The sequence below is a fragment of the Mastacembelus armatus genome, chromosome 8, assembly GCF_900324485.2.
Source record: "Mastacembelus armatus chromosome 8, fMasArm1.2, whole genome shotgun sequence".
In the NCBI taxonomy this organism is placed as follows: Eukaryota; Metazoa; Chordata; class Actinopteri; order Synbranchiformes; family Mastacembelidae; genus Mastacembelus; species Mastacembelus armatus.
Genome location: NC_046640.1, coordinates 13,260,250 through 13,281,497, shown reverse-complemented (window position 1 = coordinate 13,281,497; position 21,248 = coordinate 13,260,250). Strand labels below are relative to the sequence as shown.

The 21,248-nt window shown below is 42.3% G+C and overlaps 1 protein-coding gene across 1 annotated transcript in view; it reads right to left on the bottom strand.

Annotated features, from left to right (window-relative positions):
* The window catches only part of notch3 (notch receptor 3), a 30,717-nt gene extending 9,811 nt beyond the window's left edge, over positions 1 to 20,906 (bottom strand). The window contains exons 1-13 of the mRNA XM_026324317.1: positions 20,625 to 20,906; positions 19,421 to 19,493; positions 9,103 to 9,245; positions 8,662 to 8,997; positions 7,866 to 7,988; positions 7,541 to 7,774; positions 7,291 to 7,446; positions 6,993 to 7,178; positions 5,841 to 5,954; positions 4,718 to 4,831; positions 699 to 932; positions 435 to 545; positions 152 to 344 (exon numbers count right to left, since the gene is read on the bottom strand). Of these exons, the coding sequence (XP_026180102.1) occupies positions 152 to 344; positions 435 to 545; positions 699 to 932; positions 4,718 to 4,831; positions 5,841 to 5,954; positions 6,993 to 7,178; positions 7,291 to 7,446; positions 7,541 to 7,774; positions 7,866 to 7,988; positions 8,662 to 8,997; positions 9,103 to 9,245; positions 19,421 to 19,493; positions 20,625 to 20,685 (2,078 nt within the window). The 5' untranslated portion in view covers positions 20,686 to 20,906. The remainder of the gene's footprint in view (positions 1 to 151; positions 345 to 434; positions 546 to 698; positions 933 to 4,717; positions 4,832 to 5,840; positions 5,955 to 6,992; positions 7,179 to 7,290; positions 7,447 to 7,540; positions 7,775 to 7,865; positions 7,989 to 8,661; positions 8,998 to 9,102; positions 9,246 to 19,420; positions 19,494 to 20,624) is intronic.
* Between the last annotated feature and the right edge of the window lie 342 nt (positions 20,907 to 21,248).

The window sequence follows — 21,248 nt, the reverse complement described above, 5'->3', positions numbered from 1 at the left end:
GGAGTAGCCAATGATCATTTTAATAATAACCAACTAATTAATATACAAGTTGAAACCTGTTGGATGTGTGGTTATGGTGTAATGTGGTTATATGTCAAGATTCTCCTTGATCTCACTTAACCATGTCATTATAAACTGTGACATTTCATACCCGTTGATGTCATCCCTGCATGCGCCATGGACACATGGACTGCTGCCACACTCGTCCACCTGGGAGTAACAGTAAGGGGGCTTAAAGCCCTCAGGACACTGGCAATGAAATCCATTTTCTTCATCCACACATGTTCCTCCATTTCTACAGGGGCTAGACAGACACTCATCTATCTCCACATTACACTTGGGACCTGGCAGGAGAGATATGCGAATCAAGTGTGTTTGTCAACATTTTCAAATCGTCTTATTTCATTTGTGGTTTCATTTTCAGAGGGCCTTACCAGTGAAGCCAGGTTTGCAGACACAGTCATAGCGATTGATTCCATCTTTGCAGATGCCATAGTCACATGGGTTATTGGCACAATCATCAAAGTTTATCTCACAGTTGGTGCCTGTGGTGACAAAGGAGTTTGAGTTTTTGGATTAGGTTTGTAGGAACATTCTATATACATTTTAGTTTTATCTTTTATTCATTTATAATGTGATTAATTGGAACTTTGAATTAACAAAGACTGATTATGTGTTTTTGAAGTTTTTCCTCCTACCTGAGGTGCCATGTTGGCACTGACAGATGTACTTGTTTACCAGGTCGACACACTTGCCCCCATTCTGACAGGGGTTGCTGTGGCACTCATTGAGCTGGTTCTCACAGCGGTACCCTGTGTAGCCAGCGTCACAGTTACAGGTGTAGCTGGCAATGCCGTCGATGCACGTGCCGTGGTGACATGGGTCTGGCTGGCAGTTGTTAATATTACTCTGACAAAGTGTTCCTTCATAACCTAGAGAGGAGAAGCATAAATTGAGATCAATCAAAGGTAAGTAAGTCACAAGTCGATTTATCACAAAACAAAATCAGCACAAACTGTATCACTTGGTCTAACAATATGTATTATGTAATCCTGTTACAATAAGCACTGTTTTGCCATTATGATAACAGAACAGAAGTTAGTAACTGTCTAGAGTCCATCTCACACATTTTTCATTGTCTGTTTTAGGGGTTTCCAACCCATGTTCCTTGCAGGCCACTGTTCTCCTTGTTTTCCAACTATTTCTGCTCTTCCCACTCTTGGGTACCTGGATCAGGTGTGATCAGTCATTCAGATCCTGTAAGATGTCAATTCAATTTGTCTTCTCCCCGTTCCATCCTCATCTGAGGTATCATCCAGCTTCTCATTAACTGAACATGCCTGATATAAGTAATTAACAGTGGGTAGGACAGGGATAGCTGGAAAACAAAGAGAGCGGCCCTCGAAGACCAGGGTTGCCCACCCCTGGCCTATTCCATTTTTGGTGCTGAAGAGGGCGCAGTCGCTTTTAATTACAAACCAGAGTTTTGCAACTAATGCAGAAGTAAAAATGCTCCACTTGCACTGAAGTCATAGTGTAGCAGTATTTTGGCCTTACTGTAAAATGTGGAGAAAATAAGAGTGATCTGTAAGCTGTGCAACATGATAAGGCTGTCAACAACCTCTAGCACAACCAACATGAGCACTCATCTCTGCTGCTACCATAAAATCATGACAAAGGAAAAGGACACACATTAAAATCTGTCAGGGGACCAAACAACACCACCGAGATAATGTTCTACCCCTCTTCCACATTCCTGTTTCTGAGTTAACCCTTAGGAGTTGTGGGTAATTTACGCTGTTTTTACAATGTTTGATTTTACCTTTATATTCAACCTTAAAAAATGTTTACCGTGCCCAAGTTTGGTATCCCATGTTTCATCACAACCTTACCTATCTGACTTGACAGTTATTTTTTCATTTTGACATACTTTGGACCCAAAAAACACACAAAATACATAAAATCTGAGTTGGAAAATTATTTTTATCCTGAAAAACACAAACATGCTAAAAATGTAAAAACAAATTGTAAATGTCAAAATATATATGTCTGTATTTACAACAAAAAGCAGGTAAAGCCACAGGTGTTTCTTTCAGCTATGCAAGTCTTAAAAACATGTACACAAATAGACAATATTACATGGCATGTTTTGCACTTCCAGATAGTGAGGGTTTCCCACATAGTGCAAATACAGCATATACATTATATACAGTCTAAAACTGAGACAAAAATCAAACTATATATTTATGAGAAATAGAAACGTTGCTATATGCATTTTTTTCTTTTTAGCTTTACTTCTCCTCAAAACATTGTATGTACACAATTAGAAATAGAATTTGAATACATGCCATGCATCAAACTATTTACAAGATAAATCCTGTTAGTGGGAACTAACAGAGCTCAGCTCTGCTGCCTGAGCCAGTGTAGATCTGGACCTGGTTTGAATCCCACTCCTTTCCTTTGTCCATGTCAGCCTCAGTCTGGCCCTCTGTGTGCTTTTTGATGTGGCTGTGTACAAAGGTGGCTGCTCATCATTTTTCTGCATGACAATAACACATATAAAATTGAGATTTTCAAGGTAAGGACACTGCATTCACAAAATATTGAAATATATATATATGAGAGGAGTTTACAACTACAATATACCTACAGATATAAAATAGTGCACAAAGCTTCCATATAGAGTAATAAGAAAAAGCAATAAATATTAACAAGAAGAATAAATATTTATTATCTTACCTCCCGCTGTTCAAAACAAGACAGGTCTTCAGTTTCATCAGATGCAGTCAATCCAGCTCAAACAAATGACCATCAGGATCATTCTTCTCCAAGTCGCAAAACAGATTTGTAGCTTTTTCTAAGTTTAGCAATCACTTAATTTTACAAAGGAAACCCATGACTTCAACTCCAAGCTTTCTAATATTTCACAACTCAGTCTCTAAACTTTTCTAAGCTTCCACAACTGCAAAGTTTCTAAACTTATGTAAACTTCCATAATATCTCTTGTCATCTCTGTCCTTCAAAACAAACAAAAAGTAACGAAAATATTTGTGAAACATTTGCAAAGTATTACACTTTTGTGAATAATTTTTTAATTCCGTTTTTACTTGAACTATCAATGTCAAACAAAAACTGGAATAAAGTTTCAAGCCAGCACTTTCAACATAAGTTGACGGCACAGCTCGATGTAGCTTTGTTTTTATACCATCTTGTCTTGAATAAGCGATGTCATTTGGTCACGTTGAAGTGATCAGCGACTCTTAAGGGTAAAAGCAATTTGTAATTTCTTTGCAACTGGCCTATAGCCACTTTCTCTAGCTAGAAAGTTGCTCACAGTGCTAAAGCTGAAATACAAAGTTCCATTAAAAACACTTCTCGTGTACTCAGACTAGATTTCTGCACTAGAGCTGAAAGTGTGTTACACACAGGAGCTAATGCTGCAGTTTAGTCCTGAAACTGGCTGGTTGGAATGGGAGTTGGACAGTACAACATTACTGTGATAGCAGATAATGTGAGCATAATGGACACCGACAGTTTTTTAGTGTGTTAAATGTCAACCAGAGTTATTTTATTTATTTGTTATTGATAATTTGCACTAGACTGTATTGCACACATATGTATATATATATATATATATGTGTGTGTGTGTGTGTGTGTGTGTGTGTGTGTGTGTGTGCGTGTGTGTGTGTGTGCGCGCGCCTTTTGCCTATAACCAAACCACTGTCAGAAAATTGAAAAAGAGGACTCATTATTACAAAGCAACAGAGATACAGCCCCATCCCTAATGCTGAGGCAACAGAGCTCCGATCTTGTGATGATGACTGTCCCCTTTCTATCGTAAAACACATTTCTCTTTTTTTTTTAATTCTATTTGTCATTTTCAGTTTTTCTGGATTATGTTCCTCTTTTTCTCAAATCATTTGTCATTTTATGGAACCTCCTGTGTCTGTTTCCCATTTTTCTTCATAAAAACGTCTACAGTTTCGGGTTCTGATCACCATGGTTTCCGTGTCGACAGTGCGTTAGGCAAGTAAGTGTGGTATGTGTGTAGTGCAATGCTGGGCTGAGGCCTCCCAGCCATGCTTTTGTTCCCAGTAGCAAGAGGAACAATAGACTGCGCCACGTCAAAAAGGGCCACTTCACTCAACAGAAGGGGCCCACAAACACAGGGAATACCAAGCAGCTGGCCACTGAAACAATGAAGCAGGCTCCACCATAGACATCCAAACAAACATATTAAATATCAATGTCTACACAGTCATCTCATACATGCAACCTTTGTGATAGACATGCAGATAGACATAGATAGAATTTACCACAGCTCACTACATCGTGGCTTGTAATCAAATGTGAACATGAGTCAATGTAAAGGAATGAAAGTTAAGATGCAGCATAAGGTGCTGTGTGGGGGTTTTAACAAATGAACAGATGTCGAGGTGATGACCAGGGCTCCTTTCTTGGCAAATGCTGGTCCTCAGTGACCCCATGATCCTGAGAGCCAATGAGGGAAAGAGGGGGATTAGGGGCCTCAAATCAGTCTGCTTGGCCAGCAGACATCCAGAGAAATAGGTGACCCCCCAAAACACTGAACACTTAACAAAGACCAGACACATCCCAACAAGTGGTTAAGGCGCATCTGTTCTCCTATGCCAAGGAAGACATCTTGAGCTGTGTAACAACCATCCACTGACAACTACTAAGGTACAAAAGTCCTTACCTTCAGCACAGCGGCACTCAAACCCATTGGGCCGGTCGTAGCATTTTGCTCCATTCTGGCAGGGTGTGCTGGCGCATTCATCTATGTCTATCTGGCACATGGTGCCAGTAAACCCTGGGACATGCAAACATAGAGGTGATAGGTCAGAAAGAGGGTCCAGTGGAATGGTCCATACTGAAGTCACAGGGCAGCTTAATCTCATCTTAGAAGGGCAGGGCTAGGTTAGAGGTATCCAGCTAAGTTTGGCTTTGAGAACATCTCAGTTGTTTAAGTGCTGAAATGACCACTACAAAATACGATGAAAATGCTTTCGACTTGGAATATCTGGGCGACAAAATGCAACTTATGAAACTACAGCTCATTTCAGGATATGGCAAATTTCAATACCACTGTTTCTGCACAGTGTCTATATGAGAATTCCTAGGTTTGATAGTATAGAAAATTATATGGAATGTGTGAAGAAAGAGCAGCAGCAACACCAAAAATAATAATAAAACTCATATATACTAGCTTGAAAAGCTTGAGAAACTGGGCAGGCTTGAAATCTGTGGGCACAGTGCCCAGACAGGGGTGAATTGGTGCATTGGTAGCACACCGCTCAGTTGATTAACAGTGTCAGGATGGTCTCTGTGTTGGTGCTTGGGGTGCTAAATGGGAGGGGTTAGAGGAGACGGTGGGATTGTTTTCTCTTTTTGGAACCCCTCCCTAACCCCTTCCTGCATCAGCTCCACTGGCTCAATAGCTAGATGGGGGGCTGAGGGGGGACGTCTGTCCCAGATGTAAATTGCGGACCTGGAAAAGAATCTCATTAGCAGGACTGCTCCCCCCCACCCACTACCAGGACAGGATGAGGGTGACTGCTGTCCCTTCCACATTCCACAGAAAAGGGGAGCGGGGGTCACAATAGCGTCTTTGTTCAGGCAAGAGGACAGGCAGCCTTTTGGGCCTGCCTTTTTGTAAGAGTGGTGGCTCTAAACACCAGCAGGCAGCAGTAGCAAAGCTGACCCTTCGTGCTCTAGACATTTAAACTCTGGCATTCTGTTCTTAGAGTTGCTGCTGTCACTGAGTTCGAATAGAAATAAATACATACTACATAAATCAAAGTCAGTCAGAAAAGACTTACCTGGCTGGCAGGTGCATGTGAAGCCATTGACCATGTCACGACAGATGCCGTCATTCACACATGGGTTACTCTCACAGTCATCTATGTCAATCTCACAATATGTCCCCGTGTAGCCTGGAAGACAGAAGTTTAAACTGAATTCAAAATATGTTTTTGCAGTTGAAACAGATTAGCTATGTTCACTTGTTATACATGGACATGACAGTTCAAGCCAGCAAGCTGTTGTATGTATATTTTGTAATAGGAATTTTTGACATTGGTCTCTGCTGAACCACAGGATGCAGCATAAAATCTCCAGAGCATCTTCTATAGTGTTCACATTCTATTGACCTGAAATCACCACAACCTACTGTCCATGGAACATTACCTCTCCCTGAGTCACTGTCCCATTAACCAGATGTATGTTATAAATTCTGCATTAGCAAACTATGGAGGGCTCCTACATCAATGTGAAACAGAGTGCGGATCAGTGTGCAGTCCCTGGGGACAGGCTAGCGTGGAATCAGAAATAATCAGCCGCACCACATGAGCTTTGCCAGGCTGGCTGATGATGAGGAGGGTGAAGAGGAAGGGCCTGTCTCTGGATCTGAGGGGGTGCACTCTGGGAAAAGGTTTCTTTCCCTCTCTGTGTGTATGAGGGGTGCAAAGTGGTGCACAGAGGGGCTCTATTGTTCTGCTCCATTCCCACCACTCTACCCCTCATTAGTATTCACAGCACACTCCTCCCCCTAACTGCTCGCTCTCTCTCACATCAAGTCCTATAGACCCGACTCCCAGCTCTAATTTGTATAGTTCCCAAAACCCTAGGATGCATGTAGGACTGTGCGTGAGAGTTTCACTGTTTTTTTGTTGCTGAGTGCCCAAACGATCACTTTGTCCAAACTAATACCCTGTCTGGCTGTACAGTGCATTGAGAACAGGGCGGTGCCTCCATACCCCCAATGTTAATGGGAATATATTACATAACAGTCTACAATGGCAGCCAGTATAGCAGCACTGTGGATAATACTTTGTTAGAAGGTCAGGTTTAAATAATCAGTTGTTCTATTCTGCTTTTGGTTATGGACCACACATGCATGACATCAGACTAACATGAGCTTTATGAGCTTTTCTGTTTTTGGCAGTGGTAAAAAACACAATGCATCTGAATACCTGGCATGCAGATACAGGTGAACTCTCCAATGCGATCCAGGCAGGTGGCATCATTCTGGCAGGGCATGGACAGGCATTCATTGATGTCAATCTCACAACGTGGGCCGGAGTATCCTCGACCACACTGACACTGGAAGGAGCCCTCTGTGTTCACACATTTGCCAAAATGCTCACATGGGTTGGCACCTGTGGGAAGAAGGCTGGTGATCAGTATATGAAACACAGATAAACACAGATAAAGTGGAGAGCATATGACTACAGGATTGACAAATGTTAAAAAAAAAAAAAATACAGCTACCAATTGAGCACTCATCCATGTCCTGGTTGCAGGCACCTCCTACAAAGCCAGCAGGACAGGTGCAAATGGCACGGCCATTAAGGGGGTTGGTGTCACACACTGCCCCCTCGTTGCAAGGGTTACTCACACATGCATCATCAAGATGGCACAGCAAGCCTGTGGAGAAAGCACAAAGAAAACACATGCCAGTTATGAACAATTTAGCAACCACAACTACAAGGGCCACGTGTCATGTGACAAACTCACTTACCTGTCTTTCCAACTGGGCACTCGCAGAAGAAAGATGCCACACGGTCATGGCAGGTGGCACCATTGAAACAAACGGCAATGGCGCAATCATCGATGTTCTCACTGCAGTCATCTCCAGTCCAACCATTCACACAAACGCAGGTATGCCCACCGATGGTGTTGAAGCAAGTACCTCCATTATGGCAGGCGTTCGGTTGCATGAGACACTCATTGACATCCTCAGCACAGTATTGTCCTAATAAGATTATGTGACATATTGGTTCACATGTACTCATCCTGATAGCTATATTTAAAATTTATTTCAAATATGATAAATAGAGCTTTACCTGTCCATTCTGGTGGACACTGGCAATTGTAAGTATTGACTCCATCCACACATAGTCCTCCATTCATACACTTGTGACCTGGACAATCATCTACATTATTCTCACAGTTGTGTCCCTCAAATCCTGAAACAGATGTAGGGGGAAAAAAAGTTATGACAGACATACTTCCACACAACATGAGTTTATTAAACATTCAGTGGTCCCTGACACTAAAAATTTCTACGGAAAAGAGAGTCAAATTTCCCACACATGAAGAAATGTGTGGCATAACAGACAATAATATAGTTCATAGAGTATTTAAGTGTACAGTTGATTGTTTACATATTCACATGATGATTCCCACATGATGCCAGCAAAAGCCATAACACCCGCCTGTTTCAGAGGTCTGCACTCCCCACAGTGTTTGCTTGTTTTATAATCTCTCACAGTTTCAATTACTTCCTCTCTGGCAAGAGACATTTCCTGCCAGTTCCCCAGTGGGAAACCAGAAGGCCCATAAAGTAAATTCCTTCTGTTGTGAACAGAGTAATGTGGAGTAGAGTAAAGGAAGGCTGCCTCTTCAACTCTCCCACCATCCCATCTCCCATCAGCTGCTATTAATAGCAAACAGGAAGCTGACCTGTGACAGAAGTGTAAATCCCAGCAACAACACTAACAGCTATGTCATAAGGCTGGGAAAATGTGTATGCCCTCAGTGGTGTGCTGAGGGCCTGGGAAAATGGGGTTCCACACTGACTCTAATTTCAATTGTGTGTGCGCATGTGTGTTCTGTCATGCTGATAGAGAGCTATTCTACCTGGTAGGCAAGCGCACTCATAGGAATGGTCGCTGGTCTGTCGACAGGTGCCACCATTAATGCACTGAGATGGGGCACAGGGCAGGGTGGACACCTCACATGTGCGCCCGCTGTATCCAGGTTGGCACTGACAGCGGAAGGACCCATGGGTGTTAATGCAGATGCCGCCATTGAGGCACACGCCAGGCTTGCGGCACTCATCAATGTCATTGCGGCAGTTTTTACCCTGGAAGCCAGGTGGGCAGGAACAATTGTAGTGGTTATTCCAATTGGCACAACGGGCCCCATTGGCACAGGGACTTGTGGCACAGGCGTCAATGAGGGAGCAGTCTTGGCCTGGAAATTCAATGGTGAATTGCATTCAGTTAAAGTATGAACATTCAGTCTCGTACCCAGATCTGAGCTTTCTAATGAAAACTTAGTTTGATAGACGCAGTTTACCTCTGAACCCTCTCTGGCACACACAGGAATATTGTGGTATCCCATTGACCACTTGGCTTTTGCAAGCTGCTCCGTTTAGACATGGGCTTCGATGACAGGGATCCAGATGCTGACAGAGAGGACCAATGAATCCGGGACGACATCTGGACAAACAAATTCACACACACATATCTTTTCATTACTCAAGGTGACTTTCCATTAATTCACATTATTTTGCTGGACACCCTAACCTTCTGTGTAAACACTACTTGCTTAACTCTAACTCTAACCTTAAGTCAACCTCAAATTCAGTGATTGACATGGTGGGGACAAGCATCTGGCCCCCATGAAGAGGGCATATCCCCATAGTGTGAGTAATACCAAGCATGCACACACAAATACATTGAATGTTTTGGCCTTCAGGTTAAATAAGGTCTCAAGCTGAGAAACTAAAGGTAATTATGACAGAGCTGTAACAACCCCAGTACAGCCCAGTTTCAATCATGTTCTGGGTTTGGCAATCAAGGGCCCAATGACACCTTGGCAAGGCTTGCTGCCTGACTCATGCCTTGGCATGAGTAATGCTTCTGGGCCCTGGAATAATTTAGTACTAATGCAGCTTACCCCATAAGTAATAATCATGCAATACACTGTTCTTGAAATGAGGCACACATACAATGTGACGATGGGGGAGACCATTCTCTGCGTCTTACAGGCTTCACAAAGCAAACACACTGATATTTCCAGCTGGAAAGCTTCAGTTTGTCCACGTCAGCTAACATTCCTCCACTGTTACAGTTTTTCCGCACCTCAGATCTTGTTTCTGTACTCATATATGAAAAAGAACACACCCAGAAAAAAAAATAATTCTGGAAACTTAACAATTGCCAGCCAATACTGACATAAAAAAGGAGACTACATATCGCACATACAAAATCAATAGAGGAAGCAGTTGTGGTATCAGCTGTGGTTGAAACAACACATCCTCCTCCATGTGAATATACTCTGATAAAACAGTGCATTATCTTGAACACTGTTTGTCTGCACATGACGTATTTCAGCTGCATTTTTTTGTTGTTAGTGTGACAGAACAACTTCCATTTTGATCCATATATGTTCAATAAACTATGTAATATGACTTTTCCATTTCGAGTTTAGGTTCTTCCATTTTGCGCATATAACTAAAGTGTATAACAGGTGCTGCCAAAACATGGGTGACCTACTCTTAATTCTGTGCCTAATGCATTCTGTGTAGATACAGGTAAGAGGAATGAAGATGCTGCTCTGCTAACATGCTGCTTTTGCTATGTGGCCTGTGACCTAAACCTGCTCCACTTAGAAGTCAACATATAAACAGGGCTTCTGACAGATCATTTCCGAGGAAAGTCTAGACAAGGTTTGGACTCGTTAAGGATGAGAGTTAAAAGCTGGTAATGCAACACTCAAAGTGGACCCACTGACTTAAGACAAGCCCCTCTTGACACAGAGTGTTTGATGCTGATGCTGACGGTTGGCTAGCTCTTGGGCTCTGTCTTCTCTTTCTTTGGGAAGGAACCACTTGGATCAACAACAGGTTTTCAGCATTATCACTACACTGGTGTTAGTTCTTTTTTTTTTTTTGCCAGACAAGTTGGAGACTATTCAGTTTTGATTGGCTTTTCTCCTCCTCTGCAAAGACAACAATGAAAAGAGTCCACAAAATGTGCATATACACAGAAAAGGCACAGTAAGCAATGCTTCCAAATGGATAGTTTCTTAGTGTATAAAAACTAGTCAAGGTTCTAAGCACAACAATACTACACTCACTCTTAATGTGCAGTAAAAGCTATAGGGAATGAAGAGTTTCCCATGACGATGACCAGTACACATGGCTACCACTAAGGAAAAGAGATCTGGTTTGGACGCTGAAGTGAAGCAGCAGCAGGGCACCCATGTTGAGAGAAGGTTTGCACAGTCCCTACATCTACTCCTCCATCTTCTAAAGCCCCCCCCCCTCCCCGAATGCCAGCTTGGCTTTCCCCCTCACAACCCCCTCCTCTCACATGCTGAGAGGTCAGATGTCAGAGTTCCCCCATCTGATTGTGATGATAATGTCACTCAGGCTGCAGAATGAGGTGGGGCTACACTGCACGAGAGAATTCTTTTAAAGGTGAAACTGATGGAGCGGGCGCAATAGAGGAGGAGAGAGTGGTCTGGTCCACCAAGAATGTCATGTCATATTTCCTGTAATCCCTCGTCCCTTGCTCTGAAAACACTGTGCTCACTCCTAACGCACGATCCCTGTTGCCCTAGTAACCTCACAGACGAACAAGCAAGCCTGACACCCAACTAATCACCACCCCCTCACCACCCACCCATGGTCCCCATGGCTATTTGTCATGGCTTGGCTGGGTTTATTTAGAGGCAAATTAACTATGTCTGGAATCTGGTGTATCAGTGCCTTGAAATTGAGGACTGAGGAACAACATTGCTCATAGAGCTAAAAGAATCCAACACAGACAGTCCAGTTCTTCTAAAACTGCTCTGTACTGTGTGTATCTGACCACTGTTGTTCTCTGAAGATAATCACGACTCTCTGTGGGCTCATTCCAGGAGGTATCGTGTGTCCACGAACATGTTAATGTTAGTGCACCACAGAGTGTTCGATTTTAAGTAGGCTATTGGAAATAAAGGGATGGTCAGCTATGAGAATTAAATGCATTGGTGTTACTAGCAATGCCTGATAAAGTATTTGTCCACCTCACTTACAAATGCACAGTGAACTGAGCAGCCAAAACACACATTCTTTTGTTTAGACCTGACTCACTGCCAACATGCTACTCCCAAAACACACAAATCAGAGTGCTATCAGCGCAGAGACTGTGAGAAGTCAATTTTTTCCCTGTTGCACCTAAGAGTCTCCTTATCAGGCTCTTTACAACCTTGTGGATTCCACTGCCTCTGGGAAAAGCAGGGTAGAAAGTGTGCCTTTGCTTGGACCCAGCCCAGATGTGGCGGATGTAGGAGGCAGGTGCAGGCTGCTGTTGTGCAACGCCCCCTGAGCATTTAGCAAGTGATGACTTCTGACCTTTGAGGAAGAGAGTGCAGCAGATGAGGAGAAGGTCTTCAAGTGCAGCAGAGGGATGGCCAATGTGGGCAGTCTCTCCGTGTCAACACATATGATGGTTTATGCCAGCTGCAGCTCCAGCACCATGCATCTGTTCACATCTGTCAGCGTACCTCTGGGTGTTTGGCATTTACCTCTTCTGCCAGACTTTAATCCAAAACAACTGTGCTGTTTTGCTCAGGGGATTAGGCCACACGCACACGGGCCATTTCACACCACTCAAGAGATGTGGTCATCCTTCACAAACATGCATTAATGACTCGTCTTAACACGCTTTCAAGATTGTTGCACAAAAGCACCACTGCAACCAAACAAACACATGCAGTAATCACTACATACCCAAACAGAAAAAAAGCAACTTACAATCAGCCTCTGCCTCTGAGAAAGGGTAGGGTACTGTGAACCCATAAAAAAGAAGATTCACTGAGAACATTATAAAAGGAGGAAAGAAGAGACAATCTTGTCAAACAATAAAAAAAGATTAAAGTGCAAATGATACATTTTTAATTTTAATTATAGCATTTCAGGAGTGTGATGTAAATTCTTAGATATAAGGACATCCTGACTAAAACCATTAGATTTATGTATGTGAGTTCTATGGCCTACACTGGTGTAACACAATGCCAGTTTTCCTGCTTTCTGGGTCACTGAAGCAGAGTAACCTGAGCTCATCCTCTCCTACACAAAAGCAACTACTTTGCCAGAGGTCAAAGGGTGGCTCACCTGTGAACAAAGAGGCTGTAATCTCTGACACGGTTCATAGACATAGTCATGCTCCACAAAGCAACAAGTATAAAGGAAGCTTCCTATCTGAGAGGGCTGCCTAAGGCAAATAGAGAGGAGCAACAACACAACTACCAACTTTTGACTTGGGGCAAAACTTCAATTTACTTTTAAACTCTTTTGAGCCTGAAGGCGCTAGAAAGAAATATCAGGCTCTCTGGGAAAACTCCTTTAAGTGTCTTTTTCTATCAACACAGCCCTTTTCCCCTCACCATCGCCTACAAGCAAGCAGAGACCAGTTTTATTCCTTTATGAGAGTACATACTGACACCACACTGGCAGCAGGAGCCCATCCACATCCCCCCCTCCTTCCAACATCCTCTTCTGCTCTGCTCTCCTCAGCTTGGCTCTCCTTTTCTCAGCAAAGAGCCAGATTGGGGGTTGGGGAGTGTTTTGTGGCCCAAATAAAAGAGCTAAAGTAGTCAGAACTCCTTTGTATGAAAGTGTTAGGGGGGAGCAGTGACCCAAACAGCTAGTCTTTCAGACCTGGGCTTACACAGACCAACAGGCCTGGGCTGTAGCCTGGCAACAGTAACCCATGGTGAGAGCGAGCCAGAGTGAGAAAAAAGGGGAGATGAGAGACAGGGTTTCATAAGGACAGTTGGGGCACTTCAGAGGACTGATCCCCCACATATACAGGTAGCAGTGAGCGTTGCACTGGGCCAATTCAGCCTGGTAATTAAGTACGATCATGTCTAAAAGGGTGCATGTTTCACCAATTATAGTGCAAAGTTTGTTTCAACAATTGTGCTAAGACGCACAATGGCAGTATTGAAATCTCCAGAAGGAAGTTTTCCAGAGCACCCTCTGAGCATGAAAATCAAACCTGAATATAAGGGAATTTAACTTTCTCTTGAGGAAAAGCAGTAATTAATCTGACTAAAAGATTAGGAAAGCTGTCAGCATCCTTCTCACCTCTGATAACCCTGTAATACACAGATCTAAGCATAAGAATATAAATCCACACTGTTTGACATTTAACGTTTTGGCAAATGACATTTCCTTGGTGGTTGAAACTGCACAGATCTGCTGCACCACGAGAATAAAAATGCACTCTTGCTGCTAAGTGCTCAATTGTACTGCTATGTAAAGGAGCAGATAAAAGCTTGCCATTTTTAGATGTGTACTTCATACAATATCTAAAGTGTCATGTGTCATCAGTTTTTTGGAAGAATGCTGCCTGACATTTTTCAAATAGCAATGCTTTTGCCCTTTACCACATCGCATGAATCCCAGGGTCGAGGTCTTTCAAAGCATTCTCCACTAAACTCAACCACAAAAACCCCACCCAACCACCTAAACTGAACCAGATTTCTGGAAAACTGTGTTAGAAATAAAAATTTAAAAGACCCATTCCCAACTTTGTATGAAAATTTGTCTTAAGGTAGGTCTCTAACAGAAAATAAAACATATGACAAAAGAGTCTTTGTAATAGTCTGTAATGTTATTAATTTCATGGCAAACATTTGCTCTACACTGAACGTTGATTAAATAGAGCTAGAAAAACATGTGATAAACTACACCCTGGTTTAAAGAGAACACCGGGAAGACATCCAGATAATGTCTATTATCTCCACTGTTTCATGTGGAACAATCGAGCTTTATTTTTTTATCCCAACATATTTAAGCACCAAAACATCTGATAAATCTTACATTAGGAAAAGGTAAACACTGGCAAAATGTTGCCTAGTTAACATCAAGATGGCTATGGAAAGTTGGCTTAGTAGAAAAATGCTTTTTCCTGAATCATTTAATGATGAACCCATCCCTTCCTCTTCCAAAAGAGAGAGAAAACCCAGGGACATTTTGCTGGTGAACCTCAGTTATACCAAACAAGTTGGACTGAATGCTGGATAAGAACAAATGACCAAGGAATGAGACTGCAAAAACAGGTTTATCCCTACACAAGCGTGTGGTTCAGAAATACATTGACTCACAGTAATGACAAAAACGACATTAATTAGCACACGCTTCAGTTCCACTTGCTTATGTTACGAGTAACAAAGGACGAAACCATTTCAACACAATCTAACCATGTAGTCTGAAGGGAGGATGAAACAGAAAAGAAGGAAAAGATGACAAAGTTGAGGAGCATGGAGACCGGGGTGCATTGACTAAGCTGCTTAAGCTTCTCTGCTAAAACAGGATGTGCGTAGCAGGGAGGTCAGAAGGCACCACTTCCTGTGATGGGGCCTGGGAACCACAGCACCTAGTCTTCAATCATGACCCACAGCGAAGAAGGGACACCAAACCCAAATTCTCCTCCCTATGATTGTGTAACCTCTTGGTCAGATAGTTCTCATACCCTCATGGATATGACCATGGTCGTCCTATTCATTTATTTGAAGCTACTGGGTACGCAAAGAACCAGTTTTCTTGGATAATAATATGTGAAAGAGGGTCCATCTGCTTGTCAGCACAGCATAAGTGACACGGGCTATACTGCCTCACAAAACTGCATAGTAACTAATTGCAAATCAAACAAGTCATTCTAAACATCCCATTTTCAATGAGACGAGACTGACAGTATTGTTAAAGGCATTCCTGAAGGGTCTACTGGGGTGAATGGATGGGAGGTATAGACAATAACCTGAAAGCACCACAGGGACAGGAGGAATCTTACTAAGCATTCCTTTCTAATCCACCATAAAGATGCCAAAGAAAACACTAACCCTGAGGCACTCTGAACTAAGCCACCAAAATAATCTGTCTGTGTGCCTTGGCATGTGTGTACATTTCCAATTCTTAGTTCTTAAAAAAAAAAAAAAAAAAGCATTTTTCATTTGTTGTTTATAAAAACTAAAATGTTGCATAGGTGCCACATTTCACATGTTGAATGCTGTAATCCTGCCTGGGAAATCTGATTTCTTCCTTAGTGAAATAAGGAGAAACTATATGTGTCTTTGCTAATCAAACAGTCAACAGTCCAATATCCAAAATTGTGAAGCAAAATAGGCACATACAAACTTTTTACTAGAGAAACAGCACTCCACACTGTCTGGACAGTCTGCTTCCTATCAACGTCAAAGATGTCCTCTTTCATCATATTCTAAGAGGCTGGGAGTTGCTACAGGGTCATAACCAAACCCTCACAATTTATATGTTAACTCAGCTACTGTGGCCAAGGGCAAAGCATTTACAACATGAAGAGAACCACTGTATTCGTCCACGGGCCTCACACAGAGAACCTGAGACCAGAGCGTTGCTCATAATCTACGATCTGCTGCTATGGTGAGAGACAGAGGCCAAGGATGAGTCGAGAGCAAGAGGTGTGACAACAGGCAGAGAAAATGTGGACCTGGTTATTGCAGCACTGTGAGAGAAGCAACATATGCTAGAGGGGCTGCGAGCTCCCGGATTCATTCCTCCACAAGCCTGTCTCTCACAGTATGAGGGTGGTTGACTGCTCAATGGAAGCACCTGGCCCTATGCTTCCCCTTTGTCGAGATCTGACTTCACTGGATTACCATCACAACATCCACCAGCTGTCCTCTCTGCAGCCCCTCCACCCCTCCCCCCACTCAGCCTCCGTCTTCCCACTCCCTACCCCCAGTCCAATCCCTCCAGCTGGATCCTCTCAATCTGCCTAATTATCTCTACTCTGGCCACGCCCCTATGACCCTTTCTAGGCAGCACATTCTCCTCTCGGAGCTGAGCTCAGGGGCCAAAGGCACTTAAGTAGGACTTCCTGACTGCTTACCTACAAGGCCACAGTCTCTTTGACACCATCAACCCTCCACTGTCAAGTTCAAAACTCTGGGCATAATTAAGATCAGAAAGCATAGTACAGACAATATAGTACTGGTAGTGCGATGAAATGTTGTGTGACAAGGACAACAGTGTGTCATAAAATGTACACAAAACACCACAATACATGTTATGTTGGGTGGTGCTATTTAGAAAGTTTATCGCACAGCATTGAGTAAAGGCTAATCTGCAGAGCCAGGATTTTTCTAAGCAACTTTATCTCTAAAGACATGCAGAACTACAAAATCTCACCTACATGTTGTACTTATCTACAGTCCTCCAACAGGAAATGCTACTCAGGAGCTGTAGGGTAGCTGTACTCAAACTACACTGTTTACGTCATTCAATTTCTGGTTTTGTGTTACATTTTGAATGTAGTGGTCACCGCAGTGCTTATATTCTGCAATTTCATATTGGAACATGCTTATGCAGATGACTTTTTGTTAATTTCATCACTTCAGGAATGGTGATTACAATCATACAATCATTTGCAATCATAAAGATAGGAATTTATGGCTGACTCTAACAACAGGTTGTCTATTGCTAAATCAGTACCTATGTTTGGACTGTGGTGATGAAGCAAGGTTGGAATATTCAAACCTTTCAGACTAAAAGCATCAACTGATTTCACTGGCTCAACAGGTGAAAATATTATCAGAAAACAGTTTGCTAAGGTTTACTGCTGTCCTGTGACTTTACTAATACACCTGATGAGGAAGGCAGCATGGCAAGAGATAGAAAATGAAGCTGATAGAGAACAATGAAAAGGAATGGAGATTGTTTTTGCCTGTTAAAGTTATAGAGTGGTATCACAGTTACATTTGGCAACAAGACATAGGATACATTGGTATCTGGGACAATAACAATGGTACCTGTCATCCGCACAGTATTACTGTCACTGAAGAGGTTACATGCAGTAAAAAAAAAATTAAATAACGCTGTAGCTGGACAACAAGCAGGAGCTGATGACTATTCTCTGCACACAACAATCTACGTGCTTCTGGGGTATAGCAGTTAGATCTAACAAGATTGTTTTCTACTGGTTATCCAAATTCCTTTCAAATGCCAAGACATGTATCTGTGTCTGAATTTGCTTCTGTCTTTCTATTCCATATTGGTCTCACTTTCCTGTGGCCTTTATTGTCTCCCTCTCTATGCATGGTGCAAGGTTACAGCCAGGTATCTGGTGGAAGAAAGGTTCTTTTCTGCTGTTTTGGATCTCCTGTTTCTGTAGGCTCCCATGGGAAGGGGTGGGGTGGCTCCACCACTCACCTCTGTCTAAGACTGGTCTGACCACTCTCATTTGGCCACGCTCTGCTCCACTGCTCTGCTCTGTTATGGGATTCTTTCTGCCCTGTGTGGTATGACATTTGATGTCCCCCTTCCATTAAAAATCCTTTCCCTTTGCACTTTAAGCACTCCTTTTTCTTGACACTGAACAACCACAGTGATTACTACCCAACTCCTACACACCTAATATATGTACATGTACACAGCACAAAGGACTAGAAGAAACAGGGGAAATGATTGGCTTCTTCCAAAAAAACATATTGCCTTTAATGTCATGCCATTAAATTTGGAGGTTAATGTATGCGTCATGCTAAATAGTTGATTTTCACTAGTAGAAGGAAAAGTGTTGGGTGGTGATGAAAATAAATCATTTGCCCAGAAAACAGTGTTGGATATTCTGAAAATAAAAGGCTCTGGCTGGATAAAATTATACATTTACTCATTTAATGACACTCACTCATCATGGCTCCAGCTAATGATTAAGAAATGTGGGTGGTAGTTACTTGGTCCACATGCAGTTGAGTTACACATTGGCTAGTGTTTAATGGCTACTATAATCAATAAAAATGCCCTAGATTTTTTTATGAAAAGTGCATCTATGGTGTTGCCTTAACTTTAACTCATGTACTATTAATAAAATATTACATTTGCTGTTTTGGAGGAAAGCAGCTGGCAACCAAGGGTTTTTTTTTAAAATTTTGGTTAGAAATGTTGGTATCTCCCCCCCGATCTAGAAGTTCCAGGCATGTTTCCTAGGCTAAAGGGCTTTCAAAAAGGGCAAATAAGCCCCAGGCAAAACACTGTAGGCTGTTTAGCTTGACTATTGTAACAGATTCCCCTCACAACCCCCATCGCCAATTTGAAAAACAAAGGCTTATCACCAAGAGCTCAAAATGCCCAAAGCAGGTGGGAAATGAAGACAGTTTATCAATAATGTTTTCCATATTGCTATTAAAAAGTAAACAATGCAGCAAAGAAAAATATCACGCATTAAAAATAACAATAAAAAAAAAAAGCACAATGACGTGATTTATGTCTGACAAAGCCCCACAACAGGTGCAAGAGCTGAGCGTGGGACTCAAACATGTTGAAGCTTGCTGATGCTCATCTTTGTAAGCCTAATCAATTTGTACTGTCTTTCACTGTCTTTATGAATCCCATGTTATGTTAACATGATATGCAAAAAGATCAGTTTAAGTCTGAACACCAGAGGCGAAATAAGTCTTTCCCCACTTTGAACAACAGAATGTATCAGCCTAAATAAACCAATTTACACACAAAGTCCACACTTTACAAAAACTGAGCATATGAAGTTTTGACACAGGAGAAAACTCAGACTGGAGGCTTTGTCGAAAAGAAACTCTCAGCCACGGGTCTTATCCTCGGTACAGCTTTACATTATTTTCCACTTACATGCATCGAGAGGGTGAATCTAAGCATGTCCCTCCATTTTCACAAGGTCTGAATTTATCCACGCACCGGAACCCTGTGGAAGTGGGAGAAATCATTTAGAGAACCACACAATTTACAAATGTCTTAAAGAAATCCACTTTAACCTTAAGATGAACATGTAATCCTACAAGTGATAAATCACAGCAAAGACTTCAAACACTGTCCCATTGAAATCGTATAGATATAGCATTTCTTTATAAAGCAGTCAAATATGGAGCAATAACTGTTTTAAACTCAGTCCTAATGTTTTCAAACACAGCAGTCAAGGTAGCAGTCCCCTGCCACTTGTGGCATCTTGCAGACACACCCGCATGTTTGTTGTTTACTTTGTGAAAGGCAGATAAAGTTTTGTATTCCCTCGTTAGAGATACAGACGGTTGCGCGTACTAAGACTGGTTCTGCTTTGTCTTAGAGACATAAATTTATCTGACAGTCATTGCTCAGCCGCTTCAAAGCCAAAAAAAAAATATTCTGTTGTTTAAAGGGTCTTTGTTCGGGAAGGGAAGGTGGGAACTCAGTCTCATCACCCGCTGCTTCAGGTTAAACAAACTTTCTACCCTGTCCCCCACATGCAATAAATCCAGTTTTGTAAACGTATTAGGTTAAACATCTTTGCACGGTTCCGCGCTCCTTAGTCTCTTAAAGTGCTGCTGATGTTACAGGGATCACTTTTACGCTTCGGGTTTTGCTCTGTGCGGAGCAGCTGCGCTCATGGTCTCATCAGACCTTTTCCTTCAGAGGCAAACCAACTGTTGTGGGGGCGAAAAAACATCAAATGTAACTTGTAAAAGTATCTATATCTTTAAGCAGCAATGCCACATTCATTCACAAAACAACTGGGAGTGTGTGCGCTTTGACACGTGATGTGCGTAAAACGTCTTGTTAGTATCTGTTACCATTATCTTGTGAGGTTTAATCATTACAAAGGGCTTCAGGAAAAACTGCACACTGTAACTCAAAACTAATCATCTAAAAATCACAAGAAGCAAATAAAAAGTAGATTTAAAAATGTACTCGGGGAAACGTGCTCACTTCGACCCAGTCAGTCGTCACCAGGTTTATTTGGACCCCGAACCGGATGGGTTGTCCAGGCATGTCCTGTCTACCTATGGATGTAGATTAGTCCACTTGTATGCTACCAATGTTATTGTACAATCAGACTCACCTTCACAAATATGCATAAACAATAAAAATGTAAAAATAATCCATGGAATATTCCCTTCCATTTCGGTGGAAATTGTTCCAGCGTTTCAAGTTAATCTTTTAGTAGAAATACATCCTTTGTTAAGTTCACAAAAAAAAATAATTCTCCAAAGTCGATGGGGGGATTTTTCATAAAGTCAGCCGAAAAACGTAGCGTTAGGTCCCAATCCCGTATCTTATCCTCCGCAGCTCGGCCACGGCTGCTGCGATTCTCGGTTAACCTCCTGAAACTTTTGAAAAACTTTTCCTTTCCGATCTGTCCCAGCGTCTGGTAGGCTATTCCCCGCCTCCTCTCTCTCGCTCTCCCTCCCTCCCCCTCTCTCTCCTCCACATTAGACTGTCCCTGCGCACAGCTTCCCAGCATTGGGCCCTTGGTGGGCTTATGCGCCACTCCAACACTGCCCACTACCACACTCACATGCACAAAGGCCAAATCTACCACAAGAAATTGGTGCTTTGCTGGGACACTATTTGATTATAACACAATTGTCACAGTACATTTGACTGAAAACAACGGATATCTCTGTCTCTTGTTAAGGAAATCTGCACTGAATCAACAGTTTATTTCTGTGGGTTGTTTTGGAGC